This window comes from Dendrobium catenatum, unplaced genomic scaffold (assembly GCF_001605985.2).
Source record: "Dendrobium catenatum unplaced genomic scaffold, ASM160598v2 fragScaff_scaffold_384, whole genome shotgun sequence".
Classification (NCBI taxonomy): Eukaryota; Viridiplantae; Streptophyta; class Magnoliopsida; order Asparagales; family Orchidaceae; genus Dendrobium; species Dendrobium catenatum.
This window is the reverse complement of record NW_021318846.1, coordinates 297,074-321,590: the sequence shown is the minus strand read 5'-3', so window position 1 is coordinate 321,590 and position 24,517 is coordinate 297,074. Positions and strand designations below refer to the sequence as shown.

Sequence of the window (24,517 nt, the reverse complement as noted above, 5' to 3'; positions counted from 1 at the left end):
AATATAATTTTTTAGGAATTATAATTTTTGTAAAAAAAATTATTAAACTTTTCTTTAATTTCAAGATTTCTAATCATTTCCACCTATAAAGAATCCAAATAGCGCATTGAAACCAACAAAGCCATGATGCGGTATAATAGTATCCGCAAGACGACTGTTGACTATAATTAAAATAAAATTTAATGTGTTATTAATTTAATTGCATTTTAAGTACTAATTACTTATTAATTTTAATTTTAATTTTAATCAACAAGTTATAATGATAAATAATTTAACTTGAAATTAGCTTAATTGTTAAATAATTTAATTACTAATTATAATATTATTTATTAAATTACTTATTTAGGTGTTAATTTAATAAGTATTTGATATCTAATTATATTAATAAATATTGAATTAATTAATTATTTTTTTAAATAACTAATTATTTAACTAATACTCATACTACTGATTTAATTAATTTTAAAGTATTATTTAATTACTTTAATTATTAATTATATTACTAATTATCTCATTAATCTACGATTTGTTTTTCATCTTCTTCATTTTGTTTTTTCTCCTCGCCATTTCTTCGTGCTTGCTTCGGCCTCGTGTGCTTCGCGTGAAGTGATGTTTACCGGGTTGAAGTAGCATGTTTAAAGAGTCACTAAATAAGCTTCTTCGCTTCCTTCAACGACGTCGGATCAGAAGTCACGACGGGATCTGCTGCTGCGAAGGTAACCATATTATCCCTTTCGTGTGCTTCTTCGACCAATCTCATGAATCCGCTGAACCACAGGATTTAGTAAATCCGGAATTTACGACAAAAAGAGAGAACAAAGGATTTATTCCACTGTGAGATTTACGGGGCGCTCAAATCCCGTTTAGTTTCGAATGCCCACTAGGGCTGGAGGAGTGGTAGTCGACAAGTGCGAGGGATGTTAGGGTTGAATTGAGTTTGACGTGCACTGCGGAATGCTGGGTTGAAGCTGCTGTTCACGCACACTGCGCTAGGGTTTCGATGCTACTGTAGGGTTCGAACAATTCGCTTCTGTGTATAATGAAAAGCTTTTACAATTTTTTTTCTGATTATACCCCCATTGTGTGTTCGGTAGATCCCACTACCGTTAAAAGTTTACGATATGACCAAATATGTGTCGTTTTAAGGAGTTGAGGGACCAAATTCATCCTTCAAAAGAGTTGGAGACCATTTTAGTCCCCTCATGAAGAGTTGAGGGACCATTTTGGTTCTTTTCTCTATTTAAATTAGATGACTTGTGAGGTGCAACAAATGATGGTTTCGAATTTATAATGCAATTAATGATGAAGTGCCCATTAAAAACACATAAAAATTCACAATTCATGAATTACTAATTCATAAATAAAGTAAAAAATGGTCCCTTTTGATGAAAAAGAAACATGAACACTTTACTCATTCTAGAAGATAGTTTAGTGATTGCAAGAATGTTAAATTTTACAAGGAAATAATGACAAAACATAAAATTTCAGTAGCAAATTAAGTTAACGTTTCAAAAATAAACCCAACAAATGTTTAACTTTATAAGCTTTCAATCACACAAGCAAAGCCAGGGACTAGGAAAATCAAGAGACAAGAATAAGCATAGAAATTGCCCCAAATGAAAGAACTAAACCTTAGGCCAATACAAAGAGTCTCCCTCAAAAAATAGCTATCCCACTTGTGAAGAATCAAAGAGCATGCATCCAATAACATATGGGAGGGGAAAACTAGAATTGCATTTTTATATTAGATTGATTTTTCTGCATATCCCTATTTATAACTTTTAAAGAATACAACAACTTCAAACCTTTATCTCATTACGTGGGTCAGACTACATGAATCCTTTTTCTCGATTGTGTCATGTTAAGAGTCAATTTCTCATTTAAATCTAATAAAGAAAGGTCTACCTCTACCTTTCATAACATAGGCCAAATCTAATACATCTACTTACCTAACAGGATCATCAGAAGGCCGGCATTTTACATGAACAAACCATCTAAGGCGACTCTCTCTAATCTTATCTGTCACTGGAAATACTCCAACCTTTTTCCGGATATGCTCGTTTTGTATCCTGTCTCTAAGAGTAAGTTCACTCATCCACCTTAGCATCCTCGTCTCAGCAACACTTACTTAATATTATGCTTCTCTTTTAATGGCCAACATTCTGCGCCACAAAGCATCGTAGGTCTCACCACCATCTTATTAAATTTTCCCTTAAGTTTGAGTGGTACTTTTCTATTACACAACAAACCCGAAGCATTCCTCCACTTCAACCATCCAACTTGAATTCTATTAATAATATCCCCACCATCACTCTGAACAATAGACCCAAGATATCTAAAACGAGTACACTTATTAATGACTTGATCGCTCAAAGTCACAAACCCCCCACTAGATCTATTACTACTAAAATTACACTCCATATATACGGTTTAAGATCTACTCAAATGAAGACCTTTAGACTCTAAGGTTGACCTCCTTAATTAGAATTTATCTTCAACTCCCTCTCTAGTCTCTAGTCTTATCAACAAGAAGAATATCATCAATAAAAAGCATACACAAACGTACATCCTCTTGCAAATGTCTAGTGAGAACATCCACGACTAAAGCAAAAAAGATAAGGGCTTACGGTTTACTTTTTCATAAACCTCATTTCCAAAATTGTTTTCGGAAGCAAGCTACCAAAATAGAAATTTCTAAAAAACAATGAGTGGCAAAGGAGCAGTGCAAGACTAAGGCTAGGATTGCAATAGATAAAGAGCAGCGAGTGTAAATTAGTGCGAGGTAAAAGGCATGACTGCAATTGTAATAGTGGGAATGTAGCGGGAAATTCATTAGCAACACAACATGGTAGCGGGAAAAACAAGCAGAGCCAACAATTGATTGAGGTAGTGGAGGTAGCAGGATCATAACAGGAGCAAATAGTGGCTTCAGCATCAATATGCCTGGCTTGGACAAATTGAGCACTTGACAGCGTTTAAATAAGATTGGAAAAATCATTAAGATTTCTACAAAGTACCACATGAATAATCAGAAATAAAATTTTCACACCAAGAAACAAGAAACTAGCAATATTTGGACAAGTAGGCTTGAAAGCAAGAAAATCCTTGCATAAAAGTAAGCTTGTGAAATTGGACTAATAGACTTACTGGTGAGGCGTTGGACGTGAATTTGTAAAGAGATGGAAAGAGAGAGGAATACACGATACTAATAGCAAGTTCATGAAATAAAATCAAATTAGATATATTGAAATTTTTAGATTCATAATAAGCGTTAGTCTCAATATGTTGCAAGACTTCATATAACACTAACTTTCTTACAGCTAATTTTTTAAAGGCTCAAATAGGTAGCCATTTTGTATTTAGACACATCACTACATTATATTTTAGTTTAAATTCCATTTTTTTTATTTTTACATGTACAACAGATTTGTGGTTGCCATAATTAATTTTTAGTTTATTTTTGTGAAACACTTCATTCAAATCAGATAAAACATGCAAATGATATGAAGAAATAACAAAAACAGTAAAAATGCCAATTTGTGTCCCATGGGATTGTAATATTGATTTGTAACCTAGTCCTATATGATAAGATAGAGAGAATGAAAAAAAAAAGCAACCACAAAAATATGTTACACCTTAATAGATGAGCAACCTCTTTAAAAAATGCTAGTCAAAATTTCTTAATTACTAAATGCGAATACTTATACACTTCCAGATTCAACTAAAGTTTAAAATTCAAATTTGTCTTATAGCTTTCATTATTAGCAAATCCATCAAAATTTTGATATCATTTTACTTTCTCCCCAACACTCTCTATGAATTTCTATGCCTAGTAACCAAGATTAAAAAATATATAAATCAATTTTATTTTTAATGGTATAGAGAAATGTCATCAAGAAATAACTTAGCCCGTTCATTTGATTTTTCTAACACATTCAGTTGATTTATAATCTTTAATATAATTTGTTTACTTTCACTTTCAAGAATCATATTATCAATTTGCTCATCAAACTCATCTACATACATAATTTGTTTAACTACACATTCAACATCTTCAAAAATGATATTCACGAACTCCAATTGTTTCAATAGGATTGGATTTGATCATGCATACTTTTCATCAAGTATATTATATTTAATTGCAAATCAAACAAGAAATTGGAAAAAAAAATAATCATTTTTTCTTCCTACATCACAATTCATTAGCAAATTGAGTTATGAAAACAATTTCTTGTATATATTAAATTCATATTATGGATGTTGAAACCCTTCTTCATCTATATCAGAATTTTATTCATCTATAAGATATATTTTTGGGAAAGAAAAATTAGTATTTTAGTTAAAATTAGTATTCAACAGAAATGATCTCCCCATATGCTTCTCCATCTCCGGAATACATATCGATTGCGATTCCAACTAGTAGAATGTATATCGATTGCACTTCCAGCAAGCAGTAGATGTCAGTAGAGGGTATACGAAGAATACCAAAAGTCGAAGTTAAGACAATGTGAATGCATATCGATTGTGATTTTGAAGATTTCCAACCAGAAGCAGACACCAGTTCAGGCGCAAATCTGGGAGCCATAGTCAATTGAGGATTCTCAAATTTATTCAATGTAGAAAGGATGAGATGCAAGCGAACAATTGGCAAAGAGGTGGGAACGAAATCAAAAGAGGAGAGACTGATCAATTAATTTATATATATTCTATAAAACCAACGTTTTATTTGATAGGTAGTAGCAGAAGCGGAAGCGGAAGAATTTCATTTTTTGATTCCAATGATTTAAATGTAGAGTATAAGTGACAATCAATGAATACAGCATCATAAGAGTGCAATTAATTAATGCAGCTTCACGATATATAATTAATATAGTATATTTTACATTAATTAAAAAACTAATATAATTATAATTTTTAATAAATTATGATAATTGAAATGGTATGGTAGGATTTTATGTGAATTAAAATGAATGCTAAGATTCTATTTAGGAAGAAACTTAAACCCTTTTTATAATAGTAGTATAGATGTGTGGTTTTGGAAGAATTATAAGTGTTGGAAGGAAACATAATACAGAAAATCACAAATGTACCCAAGAGGGAGATTAACAATGATTGTAAGTGGATTTTCTCCATTGAACATGATGTTGAAGAAATGGTGAATAGATTCATAGCCTATATCATTGCTAAAGAATACATCAATCCTATGGGATATATTATGAAGAAAATATTTGCTCATGTTGTCAAACTTTAATTTGATTCGTGTACTGTTATCTCTTGCAAGAAAACTGTGTTTGGCCACTTCATGGCCTTGGTATCAAGAATACATTCCTCAAGTGTATCTGGACATTCATCCAAGCTAAGAAAATCAAGATAACATCAACTATATATGAAGGATTAAAAAAATCCAATAAAGCCTAAAGCAATATTCACATGTTTGGTTTGAGAAATTTACAAAATTTTTAAGGAATGATGGATTCTCTAAATGTTAAACTAATGAAACTATGTCTGTAAAAAGCTCATTGGAAGGAAAAAGTATTGTCCTCATTGTGTATATGAATGACACAAGAGATTAGGAAGAAGAGACGAGAAACTTAAAGAATCTTCTAGCAAGAAAATTTTAGGTTAAAGTCCTTGGACATCTCAGATACTTCCTTGGCAAGGAAGTTGTCAGAGCAAAGAAAGGGATATATATCTGTCAAAGAAAGAATATTTTGGACCTATTAAAGGAGAATGAAATGTTTGGTCATAAAAATTGGCAAGGATTGATAAAAATCCATATGTTGACAAAAAAAAAATCAGTGATGTAGGACTAAGCAAAATGAGTCATGCAATTAGAGATTTATGCTAAGATAATATCAAAGACAGCAAAATAAACTTCATAAAACATTAAGAACAATAAGAAAATTTGAACAATTAGATCATGTGATAGAAAGAAACTAACAAATAAAGGATAAACAATAAAGATAGGTGAATCAATTTAGACTAGCTAACATGAGTTGGCACAAGTCCAACATTTAATTAAGGGATTAGTCACTATAGTTTCCGATTACTCAAATTAAGAAGGGCTTGACGGATTAATCAACACATATGAGATGATGCTACTATAGATAAAATGAGAAGACCAATATTTAGTTAGATGAAGAACAAGAGAAGTGTTTGATACTTAGCTCATGAATGGGAGGAATGGAGTTCTTGATGAAATGACGGCTAGTTCCTCCTTGAATTGCCCTTGAAACCCTTAATCTTTGTTGAATCAATGTCCATGTTGCAATAGTAGAAGCTAGGTTTCCTTGGAAAGGTAGAATAGTGAGGGGGAAAAGAAAGTTTTAGCTATATGAGGCTTTGGAAGTGGAGAAATCAGCTTGGGAGGTGAAAAGGTGAAGTTGATTGCTTAGGAAAGAGAGAGGGCTGATGTGACTTGCTTGGGAAGGGAAGTAGTTGGCTTGGGAAAGGGAAAAGTAAGCTTGGGAAAGAGAGAGCTGGGGTTGGTTGCTTGGGAAAGAGAGAGGGCTGATGTGATTTGCTTGGGAAGGGAAGTAGTTGGCTTGGGAAAAGAAAAAGTTAGGCTTGGGAAAGGGAGAAATTTAATTAAGTGGAGTTAATGAGAATTGGTAAGGGGAAAAGATAGAAACTAGGGAATAGGAAGGGATTTAATTAAATGGAGTTAATAAGGATTGGGAAGGGAAAAAGGTAGCAACTAGGGAATAGGAAGGGCATTAATTAAATGGAGTTAATGAGGATTGGGAAGGGGAAAAGGTGGAGGGAATACCAAGAGGCAAGGGGAAGGCTGGCCGACCAAGGGAAATCAGCAAGAAGTTTGGTCGCTGTTCGAAAGAGGGAGGGAGGCTTGATTGGTTGTGTGGAGGGGAAGGGAAGGGGTCGGCCGATTGTTTAAAGGGTGGGAAGGCTTGGTGGCTGCATGGGTAGGGTTGGAATGTTCGGTTGGCTTTTTGGAAAGGTTGGAGTGCTCGATGAACTATTTGGAAGGAAGATGGGGTGAGAAAAGAGATAGAAAGAAGCCAAGAACCTTGCCACAGTGATGGTTGTTGGGTGTTGCTTTGCCTTTCTCCAAAAGGCTTCACTCATAAACTCAACTCACCAAGAGAAGAGAAAGCATATAACCAGAAATTTTATATCAAATATTCATCATCCTTACAAGAAAACAATGGGCCATATATATATACACCAAAAACATTAAAGAAACAAAAGACTAGAAGGCCCTTGGCCAAACAACACAAAAGCTCCCTCAAGTGAGGATAAAACTGTAATAAAATAAATAACATCACATAAGTCTCCTACAACACATGAAAACTACAAAATATAAAGACTCAATCAAGGTCGTAGATCTCCGGCCTTTACGGTGATAAACCCTCCAAGCTCTGATGCCCCCATCAATCAGACTTGTAGTGAAACTCATTGATCTCTCAGATGATAGGGTCGAACAATGGATTCTTAGCTAGTATAATGAGTAGGTTCATGATTAATCCAATAAACAAACATTTAAATGATGTTTATCAAATCTTGAAATGAATGAAGAAGACTTCAAAAAGGGGCATTAAAGTCCTTATAGATGTTAACTGGATAGAATGAATGACTAATAAAATATCAATAGTTGGTTATTGTACTTTTATATAGGGAGATATTGTAACTTGAGAAGCAAGAAACAAATAGAAATAGTACGAAGAAGTAATAAAGCTAAGTGTAAGACCATATATGTGTTTTATGTGAAAGAAATTGGCTTTGAAAATTACTTGAGGAATTGAGAATTCAACGAAAAGAACCCATAAAACTATTCTATGACAATAAAGCTTCTGTTATTATTATAAAAAATCTTGTCCATCATGACAAAACAAAACATGTCAAGTAGATTAACACTTCATCAAAGAGAAACAAGGAGGAGATCATAAGCCTTATTTTCACATCCATATCCCTTCAAACAACTGACATTCTGATAGGAAACACTTGAAGATTCTCAAGTAACCTATCAATCTTTAGAAAAACAACGAAAATCCTCGACAAGAATCCACATAAAACCAAGAAAACAGTAAAAAATATGTATTCTTTGATGAAATAGAAACTGAAACGAGCAAGATACAGTTGATCCTCAATTCGAGAGGATCGATTTCTCCCAAATCTCTAGACGTCGCTAGAGCCCAAAAGAAAACCTAAATCTAAGAGATCTCAAATTTCAGCCAAATTCAAGATGCCCTAACCCTAGGAAAACAAATTATTTAATGCATACAATTCAAAAAGAAATCTCTAAACAGTCCCTACATTCAAGTTTCCTCCTAAACTTCCTCAAAATCCTTCCTAAAATGGCTCACGCACGCCATGTGTGTTCGACACGTACAGGAGGCGGAGAAATCCGCCTCTATTCGTGTAGGCCGGTCCAGTCGGACCGGCTGGACCGGTTTAACAATACTCCCCTCCTAAAGATCCACATAGTACTCAAGGTGGAAGGATGGGACACTATTGATAGCTTTCTTCAGCTACTATATTAGTGGTCATGCTATCGTCAACTGGAACCAAGATAAAATTTTTCCTTACAAGCATAGGGCCACTATCGCTAGTCTCTCCTCCTCTGTCACCCCATTCACCATGAGATACATCTTCACCCGATACACCCACCCATACGCATCCTCCCTTTCCAATATTGGCATCCCCAACTTCCTTACCCTAGGATCACTACCACCCCAATATCATCTTCCTCCTCCAGTGTAGCGGTTGTCGTGATCTCTCCATATTTCCCCGATGTATCAAGGGTGGGAATCCCTCTTCCTTCCCTTCGCCTAACATGACCCGATCCCCATGGTTTGGCCTGTCCCCCTCCTTTGGTCGTCCACTCCCCTTGCCCAAAAAACCTCCCATAGTGGTCGACCACCCCACCACCTTCACCATGAAATGCCCTTCTTGTTGTCCTCACATCCGCTCCTTATCAAAGCCCTATGAGGTGGCTCTTGACCCCCTCCTTCTCCGATGAGTGGCTCCACTTGCCCAAAATGCCTCTCATAGTGGTCGGCCACCCTACCGCCTCCACCAAAAGATTTCATCTTTTTGTCCCCTTATCCAGAAACCCTGATCCACCCCTTATCGGAGCCACAGGAGGCGGCTCTTGATGAAAGAAACTCCCCTCGTCAGACTTCTCTTGTCCAATCTCATTTCCCTTCGATTCGGCGAAGAGAATCCCGGTCAAATCTTGATTAGGGTTAGCCGTCGGAACCACCAATGAAGTGTTTGTTTGCATCTCCAAGAGCCTTCTTAACATCTCCTCCACCCTTCTAAATTGATTTTTCATATGGGTTTCCATATATGAAAAATTTTCTCCCCATGTAGAGAACTTCTCCAATCCGGTTTTAAATTGCTCCATTTCGCTTTCCAACACCTCCATCTTTGTCGTTATTAATTGGATCTAGGCTCCAATTGCAAAACAGCCAAGATATCTTTTTTTTACGTCCAAGAAAGCGCTTTGATACCAATTTGATAGGAAACACTAGAAGATCTCAATTAATTCCTATTAATCTTTAGAAAAACAGCGAAAATCCTCCACAAGAATCCACATAAAACCAAAAAAATAGTAGAAAATTTGTATTATTTGATGAAATAGAAACATAAACTAGCAAGATACAGTTGATCCTCAATTCGAGAGGAGGATCGATCTCTTCCAAATCTCTAAACGCCGCTAGAGCTCAAAAGAAAACCTAAATCTAAGTGATCACAAATTTCAGCCAAATTCAAGATGCCTTAACCCTAGGAAAACAAACTATTTAATGCATACAATTCAAAAGGAAATCTCTAAACAATCCCTACGTTCAATTTCCTTCTTAAACTTCCTCAAAAATCCTTCCTAAAACGGCTTACGCACGCCATGTGTGTGTTCGGCGCATACAAGCGGTGGAAAAATTTTGGTCCAGTCAGATCGGCTGGACTGGTCCCTACATTCTTACTAAGCTTATAACTCATACTAATTTTGAGAACCTGACACTCAAATCAAGAATGATTAACATCTAAGATCACACTTGAGCGAAAGTGTTGATTTGTGGTCCTTCCCAAAAATGAATTCTTTGAATTCCCGCAGTTGTCAAGAGCAGGAGGCAATAATTTTGCAGCCTCCTTATCTATGATGCAATGAGGTATTAATAGAGTAATTAGCTGTCAATGGATAGCTAGTATTGTAAAGTTAGTATCTATATTTGTATTACATTGTGGAATAATTTAGGAGGGATATTACAGGTTAAATCTATCCAGCTCTCCTATTTCCTTTCCTAGGAGGATCAAATAACGTATGTAGTTGTAATTAGTGAAGGAGGGTATTCCTATCATGTTTAACAACAACACCACCACCAACAACAACATCATCAAATCTTTATCCCACTATATAGGGTCGGCTACATGAATCATTTTTCTTTCTTCTTTGTTACCATTTTTTTAATTCATTGTGACCTATTAAGAGTCAAACATCCCACCACATAGGGTTGGCTACATGAATCATTTTTCTTCCTTGTGTCCTATTAAGAGTCAAATTCTCATTAAAATTTAATAAAAATGTCATTTCTATTACTTTCTAACCAAATTTTTTAGGTCTACCTCTACCTTTCTTAACATAGGCCGAATCTAATACATGTACTCTTCTAACCGGGTCATCAAAGAGTCGACACTTTATGTGATCTCATCTATCACAAAACAATCTCATGCAATTTGGATGTCCTCATCTAATCTAAGCAAGGATTAGATGATTCTCGAATCCGATCTCTCCAAGGATGAGAAAATGGAGCCTGCATCAAAACAATGAAATATCTCATGGCTATTCTGAACACAATGCTACGATTCACCTGTAAGCAAAAGCAAGAAATCAATAGTAAAAACACGGGCCACAGAAGAGCCACGCCATTGGATCTGCAACACTCATATAAGCAGACATAAGGCGTCTACAAACTTCTAAATAGGAATGTTGCGCACATTCAAATGATAGTTGCTCGCACGATTCATTAGTGCCAAATATTTTAAAATGCCCCCATACATGCATTGTTATGCTAATGCGTCAAGCCACCAAAGTCATGATATTCTTATAAGCGGATAGAAGGGGCCAATAAAGCCCAAAATAAAGTCCTGCATACTTGTCAGCAATAGCTACCTACATAGCTAGATACATCAAAAAATACAAAACACCCCCCTCATGCATTAAAATACACATTGATATGCATTTCATAACATACATGCATTTGCAATATGCAGAGGTTTTCATTTCAGTATGTCATTTGATATTATAATTATATTTTAAAAAAGACCTCTTGCCTGCATTACAATATGCAGAGGGTTTCACTCGAGCATGTCATTCAACATTGCAATTACATTCTAAAGTGACCTTATGCATGCCTTTGTAGAATGCAGAGAATTTCATTCAAGTAATACCAAGCAATATTCTATCTACATGCAAAAATACCACATGTTGCAACTACATAGCATGCAAATGCAAAATGCAAAATACATGAGCCGATATATGTGATATATGCAAATGCATCATATACATCCACTGCATACGTATGATGATCAAATGAATGTATCTCGCAAAATGCATGTAAAAGCATATACCAACACGGGCCTCAACAAATGTGTTGTAGGTACATATGTGACGTCTAAGGATGTTGCGGGGGTCAGGAAATGAATTCAGGTTTGAACCCCATCCTCTATCGGTAAGCCGACAGAGTTGACGAGGTTCAACCAATAAAATAAAAATACCTATGAAAACCCAAATTATGGCCATGTTGACGAAGAATCTCAACCGAAAGGGACCTCAAACATCTAAACATACCTCCCAAATGCCCCTGAAAATAAAAAATTTCAAAAATGCCAAAATTTAAAATATTTAAATTAAAATAAACCATCAAATACTTAAGGCAAAATCCATCCACCCTCCGCAACAATTTTTCAGGGTGAACAAATTAAAAACCACTTCAGCTCACAAAGAGCTCATGTCTAATCGAGAATATCACTAGGATTCATTCTCAATACGTCTCTTGCCAGTAAGGACGCAGCGCGTGTCCTCTAACAAGTGGTTTCGCCGCCAAATGGAACCACACTGGTGGTTTCATTGCTAAATGGCACCACAGGTAAACGGTTATGATTGGAACCCTATGACCGGGTAATTTTGCAGCAAAATGTTACCATTATATTATGATCATGGTCAGAGTCCGTTTGCTCTCCAACTAGGTTAAATCATTGAGCAATGAATCAATAAGGCAAAAAGTCCTCTGTTAGCTAAGCTGGATTCAAATTTGTCCCCTTAGACAAATATTCATCCCAGGTCTAGAATGTACCATTGGATGAAGCAACCCGTGGCTTCCGACAAAGATCCTTCTATCAGGATGGGTCGACAACCTCCTCTGACTAAGTATACCAGGGACCACAATGGTTCAGGATGACTGAATCATGGGATCTTGATTGGGCTCATCATCACCCCCCTCTCCACCATATCCTTTAAGTGCAAAATGGTGAAATTTCCAATTTGAAATATTAAATTCTTGAATGCCAAACCATGCTGCTACTATATGCCATATACTTTATATCAATTTGACGACTATCCTTAATCGAAAGTTCTCTCTCGTTATCGGGAGGGGTAATTAACTATAGGGGCTTACGCCTATAAAAAATCAGAACTCAAATCATAAAGTCCTCGCAAAATGAGGGCGAAATCTCTGGGTGGTGACTTATCCATAAACTCTATAAGCCTTCTGAATTTTTTCTCATAACTAAAGCGTTAAAACTCCACTCGATGACTCGAAATGAAGAAAAAAGAAAGAAAAGGGGTTCGCGGAGAGACCAAGGCGCGAATTTTCGAAGCCCACAAAGATGAGAGGTAAGATAAACACAAAAAAAATTACAATCCGCATGCTACTAATTCATAATTTTAGCATAGAAAAATAATGGCAAATAATAAAATTCAACAATTAATTAAGTTCACACTTCAAAAAGAAAACCAGGTGTATATCTCACATGACAACTTCAATCACCACACAAAATCAACGGCTAATCTTAAAAAGGCAAGAATAAGGATATAAATCACCCCAAAAGGAAGAATTAGGCCTTGCGCTATTACAAGGAGTCTTGCCTCCGAAAACAGTTGTCCACGCTTGAGAAGCACTTGAAGAACTTATATCCAATAAACACACACAAGAAGGGAAGATATTAAAATTTTATTTCAACAACAACAACATCATCATCAAACCTTATCCCGCTATGTGGGGTCGGCTACATAAATCATTTTTCTCCATTGTGTCATATTAAGAGTCAAATTCTCATTTAAATCTAATAAAGAAATGTCAATTCTAATATTTTCTAGCCAAGTATTTTTAGGTCTACCTCTATCTTTCTTAACATAAGTCAAATCTAATATATCTACTCTCCTAACTGGGTCATCAGAAGGTCATCGTTTTATGTGACCAAACCATCTAAGGAAACTCTCTCTAATCTTATCTACCATTAGAGCTACTCCAACCATTTCATGTATATGCTCGTTTTGTACTCTATCTCTAAGAGTAAAGCCACTCATCCACCTGATCATCCTCATCTCAGCAACATTTAACTTAATATTATGCTTCTCTTTTAATGGCCAACATTCTACACCATAAAGCATTGCCGGTCTCACCATCATCTTATAAAATTTTCCCTTGAGGGGTACTTTTCTATCACACAAGCCTGAAGCATTCCTCCACTTTAACCATCCAACTTGAATTCTATTGACAATATTCACATCTATTTCACCATCATTCTAAACAATAGACCCATAATATCTAAAATGAGTACTCTTATTTATGACTTGATTGCCCAAAGTCAAAAACCCCCACTAGATCTATTACTATTAAAATTACTCTCAATGTATTAATTTTTAGATCTACTCAAACGAAAACCTTTAGACTCTAAGGTTGACCTCCATAATTCAAGTTTAACTTCAAATCCCTCTCTCGTCTTATCAATAAGAAGAATAGCTTCACCAAAGAGCATACACTAGGGTATATCCTCTTGCAAATGTCTATTAAGAACATTCAAAACTAAAGCAAAAAAGATACGGGCTTAAGGTTGATCCTTGATGTAATCCAACTGAAATAGGAAAATACTTGGTCAAACCACCTTGTGTTTGAACACAAGTAACAACTCTAGCATACATATCTTTAATGACTTGAATATAAGCATTATTAATGCCTTTTATTTTTAGAACTCTCCATAGCACTTCTCTTGGTAATTTATCATAAGCATTATCTAAATCAATAAATATCATATGTAGATCCTCCTTATTCTCTCTATAATTCTCCACCAAACCTCTCAATAAATATATAGCTTCCATAATAGACCTATCCGGCATGAATCCAAATTGTTTTTGAGAAACATTAGTATCATGTCGTAAACTATGCTCATAACTCTTTCTCATATTTTAAAATATGACACATTAACTTAATTCCCCTATAATTCGCACAATTTTGAGCATCACATTTATTCTTAAAAATATAAATGGACACACTCATTCTTCACTCATCTGGCAGCTTTTTAATCTTCAAAATAATATTAAAAAGTTTAGTAAGCGAAGAAATTCTTTCATCTCCTAAGCATTTTCATACATCTATTGGAATATCATCAGATGCAACAGCTTTTTCACACTTCATTTCCTTTAAAACCTCTCTAACTTTGATTTTACTAATATGCCGATAAAAATAAAATCTATAATTTCATTTACAGAGATAAGGTCACTAAAGTCAACCATATTCTCAAAATCTTCACTGAAAAGCTTAGCAAAATATCTTAACCACCTTTGTTGAATATACTCCTCTAATAAAAGCAATTTTTTATCTTCATCTTTAATGCACTTCACTTGAACTAAATCCTTACCACTTCTATCTCTTTATTTGGCTAACTTATACATATATATTTTGACTTATTTAGTATCTAATCTATTGTAAAAATCATTAAAAGCTAAAATATTTGTATCGTATATTATTTTCTTAGACTTCTTACATATCTCTTTGTATCATTCGCAATTTATAGAGTTTGATATATAAAATAATTTTTATAACAAAATTTCTTATTTGTTATCTTTGCTTGCACATTTTGATTATACCACCAACTATTTTTACTATTATGAGTTTTTCCATTTAATACTCCAAATATATCCTTTGCAATATGCATAATATCACTAGTTATTTTTTTCACATAATATTAACTTCCTCATGCACAGACAAAATCTTAATATCTCGAATCTAACTTTCAAAAATATGTTTGTTAGTATTCTTTAAATGCCCACATCCAATCCTAAAACAACGATTTACTTTTTTTTTTTTCATAATCTTCCCCTTCATCTTAAAGTATAAAACTAATAAGTGATATTGGATATATAAACTTTCACTCGAAATAACTTTATAATATTTGCAATCTAAACGATCTATTTTTCTCATAAGAAAATAATGAATCTGAGTTTTATTATATCCATTCTTATAAGTGATGAAATGCTAATCTATTTTCTTAAATAATATCTTAGCAATTATAAAATCATAAGCTAGAGCAAAATCTAATATGGTCATACTGCCTTCATTATCGCTCCAAATTCATAGGCCCCATGAATGCTTTTAAAATCAGCTACCTCTCTATCAACATGTCCACTTAAATCTCCTTCAATAAAAACACTTTCTTCAAGATGTATCTTTTGTATTAATTCTTCTATGTCATTCCAAAAATTTTAATTTTGAATGTATATCCAAACCTACTTGAGAAGTATAAGCACTTAAAATATTAATAATCTTAGCATCAACAATAATCTTTAAGCTATAATTCTATTTTTAATTCCATCAATTTTAACAACATTATCCTTCAAACTCTTATCTATAATCACACATACATCATTTTTAGTACGACTCCTACCAGAATACTAAAGTTTAAATCTTAAACTATCAATCTGCTTAGCCTTCTCTCCAACCCATTTAATTTCATCAATAGATAGAATATTTATTTTCCTATAAATCATAATATCTTATAATTTCATTAATTTGTCAATAAGGGAACCTACATTTAAAGATCCAAACCTAATTCTAGTTTCATGAACTAGCTTCTTTGCCCACGTCCGTCCATGATGTGCGAACCCTTGCTTATTTAACACTGCACCCGAGCGCCGGTACAGCGGCCCTTGCACACTTCTCACTGTATTCAGGCCATGCAAGACGTCGCTTCCAGGGAACACCCTAGCATTAACATAATGTATTAAATGATTCATGTCATGATTATTCAGCAAGTTCTACGCTGGTTTTCAACTACCTAACGCAATCCTCCACTTTTTTCATCCAAGATTAGTAAAATTTTATTTCCGTGATCAATATTTATATTTTACAAGTCTTAAAGTTCTAATCATAATCTTCAAAGAATAAAAAGAATTTTCCTTAAAATTGTTAACATTAGAAGGTCAAGGTGCAACATTATAGCTAGAAAAATTGTAGATGTAAGGCAGAAACAGTAGATTGGAAATAAAGACAATGGCGGTAGAGACAATTGATGTTGTGGGAATCCTGGAGGTGGCAATCAACAAAGAAGGGTGGCTAGAACTTCATCAGTACAGGCACAACTGTGCTATACAATATGTAGGAATATCATAAGGATAGCAATCTGGTCCCATATGTGCTAAGAGGAATTCGATGGGCTGAGTTGAAACCTTGCAAAATGAGTTAAAAGGTTAAACCTAATAGACTACTCAAAATACTAGAGAAAATATCTCGTTTGCATAGGATTTGACATCATAGGCATGTTTTACACAAAATAAACTAAAGTAAAATAAAATGCATTGATACTACTCATAGAAAATGAAATATGTTGATAAAACTCATACAAATCATCACTTTGTAAGCTTTTGATGCAAGTATACCTAAAGATTCTCGTCAAATCTACATGGTTCGAAAAAATCAAATTCAAGAAATTATGCATTTGGTATTCTTCAAGTAAATAGCATAACTATTATGCTTTCTGCAAAGAAATCCATAAATCATCATATGTTGGTTTGTCAAGCCAATGTCTTAAACATCGATGATATCTACCATCAAGAGTGGTTAAAAGCTCATTATCCATAATAGCTTCGGGAATAAGCTGAATAAATGATTTGGGAACGTGTTTAATATGGATTTCACAAAGGGAAAGAAAGAAAAAGAGGATAATCCAAGGTACTGGCAGTAGGTATATGAAATAAAGTCAAATAAAATATGTCGATGATGGTTTAAGGACAAAGATGAATTATATGCAACTCAATCATTGATATATCCAAAATAACTCAATAAATTTCACATCTTTGTCAGATTCAATTATTTCAAGTAAATCATACAGCTTAACCACTTCATAAAAATATAATTTTGCTATATGAGATGCGTTAGCAGTTTCAAATATGGAATAAAATGAGCTATCTTTTAAAAAGAGTTCAAACATTACCAAGATAGAATCGTGCTATCATAATGTTCATGATAATCCAAATATGAAGTTCAAGCTTATGTTCTATATGGAACAAATAATTGTGTATAAAGCTTGTTAATGTGCATCTTGCTTTTAGCCATTTCACATGTTCTACATTACGATACGACTTGGGGAACATCCCATTTTAAACTTGACTTGTAATATCCATTCTCACTCATGACAACAATTTTATCTAAACTAAAATACTTTGAAACACCTCCAACATGTAACTTTAATATAAGAAAATCTCATAAAGATGAATCACAAATCCAAAGTTGCGTTCTTTAATGAGGAAAGTACTTTACTCATAAAATTCTTATTGAGCATAATCTAGGAGCCAATTAAATTGTTATATGTTATGTTGAAATTCTTACAATTTGTGTAGTTTATCTTAATACTTTCAAAACTTGTTATCTTAACTCGCATAGTGAGCAAACTAACAACCACCTTGCTAAATGCATTCACAGGTTTATTATCTATTCAAACCCAATCCAGTAGGTTGGTAGCAATTATAGAAAGTCAAGGTGTGGCTACAAGAAGAGAACCTTAATTTAATTCGGTCAATGTAGCACAAACTCAACTTACTTAACAGGTAAGTCCTCCTTTATAACACAAGATCAATATAACATGAATTTTCTTATATTAAGCATTCTTAGTTTAATAAAACATAAAGCAAAAATATAAACAAAAATTTTGTTCATATGATTATAAAGTCTATAGTCTAAAAGAATTAATATGCACCATTCAAACAGTATTGCTTAGTCGATTATGCTATCTAAATAATACAAAAGAAAGTATCAAACATCACCACCAACATCATAGTCCAAAAGGTAACTTTAATTACCACATCGCCTAAAATAAAATCCACTTGTAGAATCTACATAATATATCACTTGTAATATTAATATAAGAGACTCGATGTAGTGGAATAAAGCTTTGATGTTGTTATTGTAATATTTATATAAACACAGTGTCCATATACATGGATAAAAACTATAATTTTATAGATACCTAATCACTAAGTCTAATAGCCTATCAAATAACTATATTCTTTTTTCAAAACCAAGAACACTAGAAAATGGTGAGCACAACGCTGTTAGACCGGTCCACTGGATCGATCGGTCCAGCCGGTCCATACGGGACCAGCTTAAGGGCGAAATAGGCGGACTCTTCCACCTTTCATGTACACGTCGAACGCACCGTCGGGACTTAGGAAGATTTTTTGAGGGAGTTAGGAGGGAAATTTGAATATAGGGACTGTTTAGAGATTTCCTTTTAGATTGTATGCATTAAATAGTCTGTTTTCCTAGGGTTATGACATATTGAATTTGGTTGAAATTTGAGCTCTTAGGTTTCTTTTGGGCTCTAGCGGCGTCTAGAGATTTGGAAGAGATAGATCCTCCTCTCGAATAGAGGATCAATTGTATCTTGGTATTTTTCTTCCATTAGTTTAATTATTGCAATAAAACTACTGTTTTTCCGGTTTTCATTTGAGTTTGAAAGAGTTTTTTTGCTGTTTTGTTTGAAATTGATAGGATTTACTAGAAATCTTCAAGTGTTTCATATCAAACACCAATAGGTCATACAAGAGGATGCAATGCAAGGTCAAGGTAAGAGAAGCAACTCGCATAAGGGTTATGCCATTATCATATCATGCCTATGACCCTAGTTCATGTATTCATAATCAATTACTCTGAATCATATAATCATGATGCTATAGGCCCCATGATTGCAGGCGTGAGAGTAAGTGATGTAATGTAAGCCAAGACATTGAATTACAGCATATTGATAAACATGAACGTTAAGTCATAAATACAACCACTATCTGAAGATCATAAATCTCCAAATCATATATAAATCAATCGTTTGGATGTTAAGTCAAATAATATCATAGGCATGCTATGGCAATCCAATGGACATGTTCATGTATGCTGGTAAAGTCTTGCATCCTTAAATGAGAATATGCATTCTAATAGAAAAATAATAGTTCTAGACTAAATTATAACCAAATCATTTTAGAATGAAGGCATAAGCACAAAACATGGTCATCGGATCCAATTCAGCATTTAATGTTAGAAATAAGAATATGCTGGATACTTAAAAAACCTATACATAAACTATATGACATTAGCAGAACAAATTAAGCGTGTATAATGAAACACATCTGATGACAAAAGAATACTTCATATGCCATATTATGAAATGTAGTCCAGAATACATCACAGATAAATAATGAACAGTACAAACATCAGAAATCCAAAATTATAGCACATAAATAATTACTCAACCATTCAATATTCAAGTACTTAAGGTATTTTCCTAGCTAGATAACCAAAGTCTCTTCAGAATGTACTTTTCTTTTCATATATTTAATAGAAATATATCTCAGGTGGCAATATATATCAATGTTATCATCTAAAGCCTGTTGGAAGATTAAGAAGCAAATAAACTTTACACCTCCCATAAAACCATAACCATAAACCTGATGTTTAAAGATAAGCATGTTGCCAACCTCTTGCATAGGGGCATAAAGACCCAACAAAGCTAAGGACTATTAAATCTGCCCTTGCATGGATAAATGGACCACATTAATACAATACAGTTTATATTCTCGCAACTTATCAGATGTTACTTTATGACATAGCAAATAATAATAACCAAATGTTACTTTATGACATAACAAATAATAATAACCAAAAAATAATATTACTAACTATAGATGGAGTAGGGTGAATAAAGAACACAATGAAATATAGGAACATTCACCGCGCTCTTTGCATGTTATATTATGGATCAGATGAACAAATGACCATATGATAGCATAAATCACTAGTTTGCAAAACATACACGTATTTCTCACATCATGAAGTTACAAGAATCATGTAATATACAATCACTCCCCATGATTATGGATATTTAGATATGTGAACATACTATCACTCATTTATGTTTATGAATGCTACAAATAAGAATACATAATAGAATATTGGCTATACCAAACAGAACATAAGTCAAACAACAAGTTATATTGTCACACTAGGTCATGCATGAGGCCATAGCCTGTATGCGAGATCATTTATATAATACATCATCAACTTATGATCATGGAGACTCTCATATAAATTCATAGATTGCTTAAAAAACTACATGGAAGAGATAAATAAACACGGACATGGAGAATCATACATCACAACATGTTAAATGAAATGCATTTATCAAAAGCATGTTAACACTATATGCAACATTAGAAGGCTTTTGTAAATACAATAATTAAAGAAGATTGTGTATATAAAATATGCAATATCAATAGAAAATATGTAGGATTAATTATGTGAAAATTTATGTGTGGAAAAAAGAGGATAATAATCAAATATTAGCATTCTCAAATACATAGATTATTGAATATAATATATATCATGTAGGATTACTCGTATGATCATCTAATGTGCATAACATAAGAACAAACATCACAAAACAAGCGGAAACCTATATATATCAAAATCTCCAGGTGTTCAACATGATACATGTTGCGTATGTTAGTTATTGTGTGCCGCTTAAGAGGATAAAAAAATTTAGCAAGGTCAACATTATCATATCAAATCCTGGACATAGTTTCATTAAGTTAGATAACGTAGGACTCCACAAACATAAAGAGCTTCATACTACCATATTATTCAATGTAAAGTATGGAAACTCAAATCATAGAATACATCATGTATTCCTATGAGAGAGATCATCTGAGAGACAAAATATTGAAAACTGCATTAGAAGAACAATTTCCTATCATAAACCCAAGGCTTTCTAATCATGACTTCTCGCTCTCTCGCTCCCTCTCTTTTTCTCTACAATGGTCTGTGGGAGTATATAAAAGCAAAAATGTGTTTGAAAGAATAGGCTGACAACAAAAATTCATGTACCAATTTGATCTTTTAGCAAAAACTCAAGTTACACTAAAAAACCAACAACTAGATACACGATGCTCCTAAATTTATGAAACATGATGCATAAAATACTACATTGAATAAAAACACACTAGAAAAAATCACTAACAAAACAGCAAACCATATGACTCCAAAATGCAGAATTGAAAATTCACATCATCGTGTTGTACAACAATTCTACAGATTGTCCAATATGTTGTCAATTTAATCTTAAGCATGATAATAAATTTGAATGTACAATCCTATATCATATGTATGGTCGTCAAGCGAGTAAAGCACTTGCAATTTGGCTACAATAAGCATACGGGAGCATCAAAATGATCAAATATGCATATGTGTGAACTCAATTTAGTAGAAAATGAAAAACACACAATTCAAGTCAATTCTGAATTAGGTCATTGCATAAGCACAGTGAGTTATTATGGTAATGAGTACTACTATACCTCTGGCCTAGTTAATGTTGGGAGCTCAATTCGAAGTTTGATGATATGAATATATAATAAAAAACTCACAAGAGAATAAATGTCTCTGATATCAAAGTGAGTGTCAAATAATATAAAACTTTTTATCATAGTTATAGTATATATATTTTGCCTCATTTTCAAACAATGAATTTATTTTTGAAGTTTCAACTTAAATTAAATGAATTTATCGTGTATTACTTTTATGTCAGAAATTCTTAAAATGAAATATTTGATGCCCAAAATATTGTGAATATTTTTTTTATTATCAAGGAGCATTGCCAACTGAATTGCTTGAAAATTCAAACTCTTCACAATTATTTGGTGACTTAACCGAGACGATTGACATAAAATCAGAATAGGATGACAAGGTTGATTATAGATATGTAGAGATAGAAAAGAGCAATAGTGATAATGATGAAAATTTAGATTATGTATGTGCTGATCAATCATATTTCTTAACCAATAAGGAAACAAAAGCATAAATGTCTGAGCAATCCATCAAAACAGGAAATGAAACCAACATAACACAGATATGCTCATGACACCAAATGCATACAATTTAGAATGCTCGTAAAGACAAAACTAAAAGCAAATTAATCCCTCACAAAATCGAAATAATAAATAAACATCAGTAAGGTTTACTACATGCTCTTCCCAAATTAGTTCCCAACTAAAAAAGCATGAGCCACTTGGACGCAGATCAAAGAGGCAAAATGTAGTATACTTCCCACTTCACTTCACTCAAAAATATCCTATATAGACCAAGGAGTTAATTAAGAACACTTATTCAATGAAAATAAAAAACAATTTCAACTTCAATGTACATACAACCTAATCAATCTTCCTAATCATCAGCGTTCCAACATTGCCACTCATGCTTTTTATGGCAATGCAAACCTCATTATCTCTTCTCAATAACCTTAAAAAGCCATCACTGAACTATTCCAAATCGTCCTATTGTACTGCATCAATGGACATGAAAGGGAATATAAGAAATGTCTGTTTATAAGTAGGACATTTAAAACAGACGCTGCTCCAAAAGTGGCAGCATATCTCACTACCTTCCCTTCACTCTCAAACATATCCAAATAAACCAAAAATTTCAAATGTTCTCCACCTCAATGTCTTTCCCGCAAGCCATCTAATCCAAAGGAAAAACAGCATCTTTTATCACCCCATTAAACCTTCCCTATCCTATTATGCGCTCCCTCACTCCATAGCAGTATAGCACCATCAAACACATATTCCAGGAATACAAGCAAGACAAAACAACGTGAGAAGCACTAATTAGGAACACTTGTTTAATAGAATCATTTCCCATTCAACTTTAGCGTGCAGACAATCAAGCCAATCTTCCTAATCACCTTCATTCCAGCAATGCCACTCATGCTTAATATGGCGATGAAAAACTACGATCACTTCTCAGTAACATTAAAAATCCATCACTAAACTCTTCAGAATCGCACTACTATCAATAGACCAGAACTTGAACAAAAGAAATTTCTGTTCATAAGTAGGGCATTTAAAAGTTAAAACATACACAGCCTAAAAAGTTTACAGCAATATTTCACCATCCTCCATTCATTCTCAAACATATCAACCAATCAAATACTTCGAATGATCTCCATTTCAAATCCGTGCCCAAAAAACATCAAACTCGAAAGAAAAAGAGCACCTTTTCCCCACCATTGAACCTTTCACAACCCTCCCCACACGCCTATCTCCCATAAAGCCATCAAATACAAATTGCAAAATAGCATTCATTACCTTATCCTCCATGATGGCCTTTAACCGGAGCATGGTAGCGAGTGCTTCTTCCTTGGCAGCGAACAGGCGTTGCTGGAAACCAAGCGCCTTGCGCTCCGCTGCCAGAACTCGGGCCGCCGATTCCTTTGCAGTATTGAGGATGATGTCCGCATAGGCCTTCTTCAGAGCCGCCATTTTCTACTAGGGAAACAATTAGAAGATCGGAATGGTGAAATAGAGAAAGAAATCAGAATACTACCTCCGCCTCCTCTTCCATGATCGGGGGCTACTGGGCTTTCTTCTTCTTCCTCCTCTTCTTCGCGGCTTCTTGAGTAGTCAGCGATGGCCGTTGGAGGTGTAAGCAGCAGCAGTGGAGGGGAAAACGGGGAGTTGAGGGCCGCCCCTTTTTCGGCCAAAAAATCGTATTTTTATGGAAATTCCTATAAAATTAATAAGTATTATTAGAGCCATTTGATTTCAATACGTTATAAAATATATTTCTAAAAATAGTGAATTTGCTAAACTCTATTATATATTTGAATATAATTAGAAATTAATATGATTTTTATTTTAATAAAAATTTCTAAATTTCTCAAAGAAATAATTAATTTTTTATCTCTAACTAACAAAAACAATATCAAACATTTATCTCGCTACTTAGGACCAGCAATATGAATCATTTCTCTCTATTATATTTTATAAACAGTTGAATTTTTATTCAAATCTAATAAAATACTTTCTAATAAAGTCTTTTTGGGTCTACTGTTACCTTTCTCAACATAGGCCAAATTTAATACAACTACTCTTCTAATCAGGTCATTAGTGGCCGGCATTTTATGTGACCAAATCATCTAAGACGACTCTCCCTAATCTTATCTGTCACTAGAGCTACTTCAA

General features: G+C 33.8%; 1 protein-coding gene across 2 annotated transcripts in view; it reads right to left on the bottom strand.

The window, feature by feature from the left end:
* LOC110093369 overlaps positions 1-24,060 on the bottom strand; it is a 44,841-nt gene extending 20,781 nt beyond the window's left edge. Inside the window, exons 1-2 of one of the 2 annotated variants that reach the window (XM_020818232.2) lie at positions 23,880-24,060; positions 23,642-23,818 (exon numbers count right to left, since the gene is read on the bottom strand). In XM_020818232.2, the coding sequence (XP_020673891.1) occupies positions 23,642-23,818; positions 23,880-23,897 (195 nt within the window). In that variant the 5' untranslated portion in view covers positions 23,898-24,060. Of the gene's footprint in view, positions 1-23,641; positions 23,822-23,879 lie in introns of both variants that reach the window. The other variant, XM_020818233.2, reaches the window with a different exon arrangement.
* Between the last annotated feature and the right edge of the window lie 457 nt (positions 24,061-24,517).